This window comes from Adiantum capillus-veneris, chromosome 28 (genome assembly GCF_014529385.1).
Source record: "Adiantum capillus-veneris isolate H3 chromosome 28, ASM1452938v2, whole genome shotgun sequence".
Taxonomy (NCBI): domain Eukaryota; kingdom Viridiplantae; phylum Streptophyta; class Polypodiopsida; order Polypodiales; family Pteridaceae; genus Adiantum; species Adiantum capillus-veneris.
The window spans coordinates 65,869,886-65,875,145 of NC_140958.1; the positions used below are offsets into that span (position 1 = coordinate 65,869,886).

Consider the following 5,260-nt stretch of genomic DNA (forward strand, 5'->3'; position numbering starts at 1 on the left):
CAAGAAAATACGCTTCTCATCAATCTTAATGGAAGCAACCACAATTTACAAGAAACAAATAAAGAGTGTCTTAGCCTAGTGCAATGATGAATTCTAAAGGACACAATTTTCTATTCTTCAAGGCCTTTAGTTAGTCTCTACCTAGAGTCAGTGTTATCCCACCCACAAATTTGCAGACCTACATCCAAAATTTAAATTAGAAGATGAGAAAACCTACAAGTTTAAGAGAAATTAAGAGCAAATTTGTGTAAAAACCCTTGAAGGCCAATAAATATTTATTGGCCATAGGAAACATAAATATAAAAAGCACGTTTCATTCTTTTCATTATGTGGGAAAGCCACATGAGCTGAAAACAGTGTTAGAAGAAAACTGGGGTCGACGAGTCTATTTTAACTGGCTGAAATTGTAAAATCCCGGTTACATTTTGAGCTTGCCTTAAAGAAAGCCAAGAAATTTACACAAGTTTTAGTGTAATTATTGGCAAAATCTTTAAATTTTGACTTCATAACTGAGAGGGTTTCAAGTTTGCCCTTATTTTCACCCAATAGGGAAAATGTATTTTTCTATTTTGACCTCAAAGTTGGGAGAGTTTTATTTTTCCCTTATTTTTAATGGTTAGGAAAAATGTATTTTTCTAGACATGAGCAGCTGCTGAATGAAATGACTTACTTGAATTAGCTTGGCGAAGGGTGCCAGGCGGCCAACGCAGCTCTATAGCAGGCCGATCGCGAGTAGAGCCTTCAACACCCTCACCAGCAGTCGAGCAACTTCAGCTCACCAGCAGCGGTGTCGAGGAGCAGCAGGTTCGTTAATTCATGAGCAATTTTGTCTGCGTTTGCAGACCACGCAAGAGGCGGGGGAGGCTGATAGTCAGCAAGCGCTAGTAGGCTAGAAGGTGAGGGTACTGCCATGGCTGTAGCAAGCAAGCAAGCAAGCAGGGGTTTCCTGCCTTGATTAGTGGCATCAGGTAGAGAGACATAAAATGAAATGAAATGTTATATTAAACGTCTTCAAAAGACTAAAAATGTGAAACTAAAATCATCATCATCTTCGATGCTCGAGGATGCTCGACATCAGAGGTTGTACGAGGAAGTATTGCATCGGTAGTCCACCTCTATAAATAGTCATACTAGGCATCTCCATATCGTGCTAGAATTGTCTTGTTCCTTTGCTTGAACTTTGAATTCCTTGCGGCAATTTGTGATGGTAGACGGAAGGAAAGAAATTTCTTCTACAGTGCATTCATGGTGGGTAACTCCATAAGATCTTGATCCTAGCTTTTGCCCACGCTTGATAGCTTCAAATGGAATACAATGAGTTCATCACATTTAGTTAAAGATGCGCATTGGGCACGTGAAATTTGCATTCCCTAAGAATTTCCCTCCATTGCTTCTTGTTGAAGAAGACCTGTGTGTCAATGTTCCATGCCTGATTGTATTTTACTTTCTCAACCTTCCAACAGTTACACCAATGCTATAATTTTCCCATGTCTATGCCCTCTGGTAAGTAACCTTGTAGGTCTGCATCACATTTTGGCATGTTCCCAACTATACTAAGCAGAAGGTGTCATACAGTGGTAATGTTTGCCTCCTCAAACCTGGAGATTGTTGAGTGAACGACTTCATTTAGCAATTCTTGCAAGCGTCGCTCATCTCGCAACGTTAAAGCAATATCATCCAACGTAAGGGTATTGACCATCCGCATCAATTGGGTGCACAAACGTTTTTACACTTCTAGTGGTTGTTTAGGATCCATCTACCTACAAGCAGTGAAATGAAATTTTGAAGTGATGATGAAAGCCTTTGTCACTCCAAAGGCCAAAAGCGAACTTAGAATTGGTTTAATGAGGGTCTGACCCTTACGGTTACTAAGAATGTAAACAAAAACAATGAAATAGTATCCCAAGAACATTATGCTAGTGATGTCAACAAATAGAATGTAAGTTAGTAGAACAATTATAGTGCAGAAAGAAACATGCACAGTAAGTGAGGGCGTGTGCAAGCAAAACGACGACCGATGTTGACTCTACGTAAAATGATACTTGGTGTAGGTGGTTTAAGATTTTAAAATGTAGATGGTACATTATTGAAAATGTGATTATAATTGTCCACAAGACTTGCATCCATATATACAATTGATCTGGAACATGTGTGTTTCCTCACGCTACTTGTTTGAAGTCACTGTATGGATCCGACGATGGCACTTGCAATCAAGAGGACAATTGATGCCAACGAGATGTAGAGGATATGAACGGGAAGCCATGGAATTTGTAATCAAAGAGACAATTGATGTCAAAGCAACGAGATTTTTATGCACTCAAGGAGGAGAATGCAACTAATGTGAAACAGAAATTGACTCAAATCCACACTTGAATAGCAACATGGACCACTGTTGATTGACAAGCGTTGAAGAGCGAGCTGCTTTGAAAAATAGATAGACAAATGACGGCCAATGTAAACCACCACAAAATGGTGGAGTTTGTGGGAAAAGTGCCTTGGTTCAAAATAAAATACATGTTAGGTGATCGTTTTGGAAAAAAGATAGTTATTGTTCATGTGTAGATTATGAGCCCACAAAGATCACATGCGCATAATGCATGTGTATTGTGGAGGCACCACGTGCACATAATGCTTGTGTACTGTGGAGAAAAAAATGAAAAACCATACATAAGTACGGTGTGGAGTTGGCACAATTCTCCACATTGTTTAAAATACCGTAGGGAATGTGCCCTTCCCACACCACTTTTATCCCCTTCAGTGTTGAAAGGGGGCCTTATGCTTTTCCTCTAGTGTTAGAGGGACAAAGTTTCTTTTTTGAAATGAAGAGAATGATACCTTTACTTTTTTCCATATGATCCAAGGGAGACGGGAAATCGCCAAGTCAATCGTTCAGTTCCATCACACACCGAACATGTATATGTGCGTTATTGTGAACATAGGAAGGGTTTCTATTAACAGGATAAGTATCTCTCTTTGCAGCATTCACAAAATTGATATTACACAATCAAGGTGAAAAATAGGTTAATAAAGGTAATCATATTCTCATTAGATGTATTGGTTTTTCCATAATAAGTTATTTACAACATAAAAAATTACTTTTTTCCATATGATCCAAGGGAGACGGAAAATCGCCAAGTCAATCGTTCAGTTCCATCACACACCGAACATGTATATGTGCGTTATTGTGAACATAGGAAGGGTTTCTATTAACATGATAAGTATCTCTCTTTTCAGCATTCACAAAATTGATATTACACAATCAAGGTGAAAAATAGGTTAATAAAGGTAATCATATTCTCATTAGATGTATAGGTTTTTCCATAATAAGTAACTTACAACACCATCACACACCGAACATGTATATGTGCGTTATTGTGAACATAGGAAGGGTTTCTATTAACATGATAAGTATCTCTCTTTTCAGCATTCACAAAATTGATATTACACAATCAAGGTGAAAAATAGGTTAATAAAGGTAATCATATTCTCATTAGATGTATAGGTTTTTCCATAATAAGTAACTTACAACATAAAAAATGGACTTCTTAGTAACTCTCTCTCTCTCTCTCTCTCTCTCTCTCTCTCTCTCTCTCTCTCTCTCTCTCTGTGTGTGTGTGTGTGTCTTTATCTCTCTCTCACGGGCTTAAAGACCTTTTATTCACAACATCAAAATTTGACTTGTTAATTGCTCGCTCTCTCTCTCTCTCTCTCTCTCTCTCTCTCTCTCTCTCTCTCTCTCTCTCTCTCTCTCTTGGTCTTCACAAAGGCAGTACTAAGCACGTCTCTTTTTAAGAGCCTATATTTCTCTCTTGCTTTCCCTGTAGTCTAAGAGAGGGAGAAATTTTACAGGGGGAGGGCCACACATGATGTCTCCTTTTCAAAACCTTCACCTAACAATAGCCTCGATAATTATGAGACCCATACCTACACGCTCCGTAGAATTGAAGGTCTTAAACATGCTTGTGAGGCTCATTGTGTGTGGAGAGAGGCCCTTGCATCGGCTCCTTCGCTAGGAAAAAATTGGGGTCGAGTTTATCTTTACTGGCTACCAAGAAGAATATTTCCCAAACGTGTTTTGGCTCTCACAATTTTTGTTGTTGACCACAATGAGAAGTTGTCCATTGGTTGAGCACCCATTAACACACCCATGGAAAGGGAGCCCTTCTCTCTAAGTGTGTTATGAAAAGGTGATGAATCGTTAGCCTTGGCTTTTTCATGGATATATATATATATATATATATATATATAATAAATATAGAAAGAGCACATCTCTCTCTCTCTCTCTCTCTCTCTCTCTCTCTCTCTCTCTCTCTCTCTCTCTCTAACTGGGTCAAGCCTTTGCATAAAGAAGGGGATGTAAAGAATGTAAACAACTACCGGACTATAATGATTGGGTCTCTTATGGAAAGTTTTTTAGGTGCATAATGGAGATGAAATTGAGTGATTGGGATGAAGAGAATGACAAGCAATCAAAAGGACAAGCGGGTTTTTGTCGATGTCATAGCACCATTGATCATTTTGTCACTCTTCGTGTTCTCGGAAAGCTGGTTGAAAGGCAAGCGATTGTATTTTTGTTTTGTGGACTTAAGAAAGCTTTTGCTATGATTCCACATAACAATTTGTGGAGAAGGATGGAAGAACTCCAAGTGCCAAGTGAGTTTATGCTTGCGGTTTCTTGAATCTGTGGGAAGGTGATGTGTCAATTGCACATGGAAAGGCGAATTTCAAAAATTTTTGTAAGCATTATTGGGGTTAAACAAGGATGTCCATTGTCACCAACTCTCTTTGGTCTATGCATCGATCAATTGAAACAAATGGTACTTGACTTTATGCGAGAAGAAGGCTTTGAAGAGGCCACTATTTGCAATGCGGTAATCATGATTTGTTGTATGCGGATGATGTAGTGCTTCTAGCACACACTTTAGAAGATGCACAAAAGCTTATAATTGTCCTTGAGAACTTTTGCTTGCATAGTGTACTGATTGTGAATGAATCCAAAAAAAAGCTTATACTTGTGAAAACCAACCATAAGGAGAAGCCATGCATTGTGTACAACAATGAGACACTTGAAGTTGTTGAGAGCTTGAAGTACCTTGGCCTTGAGGTTCCATCCAATCACAAGTGGCATGAATGTGCTATGTGTCATTTGGAAGTAGGAAAGAGAGCATATTATGCATTTGAGAACATGTGTATTACAGGAACATCAAGTGTTGGGTTCTCAAGAAGTACCTTTTTGATGTATTGGTGACACCAGTTCTCC

At 38.8% G+C, this 5,260-nt stretch overlaps 1 protein-coding gene across 1 annotated transcript; it reads right to left on the reverse strand.

Moving 5' to 3' along the window:
- Positions 1 to 443: 443 nt before the first annotated feature.
- LOC147420582 (uncharacterized) lies at positions 444 to 912 on the reverse strand. The gene is made up of 2 exons (XM_086503864.1): positions 845 to 912; positions 444 to 768 (listed from the first exon to the last, which is right to left on the reverse strand). The coding sequence occupies exons 1-2, from the start codon at positions 910 to 912 to the stop codon at positions 636 to 638; spliced, it is 201 nt and encodes a 66-aa protein (XP_086359990.1). The 3' UTR covers positions 444 to 635.
- Between the last annotated feature and the right edge of the window lie 4,348 nt (positions 913 to 5,260).

Coding starts and splice junctions, on each gene's coding strand:
- LOC147420582 (XM_086503864.1), bottom strand. CDS start 912: ATGGCAGTACCCTCACCTTCTAGCCTACTAGCGCTTGCTGACTATCAG. Junction 769..844: donor CCTCCCCCGCCTCTTGCGTG/GTCTGCAAACGC, acceptor GGTGAGCTGAAG/TTGCTCGACTGCTGGTGAGG.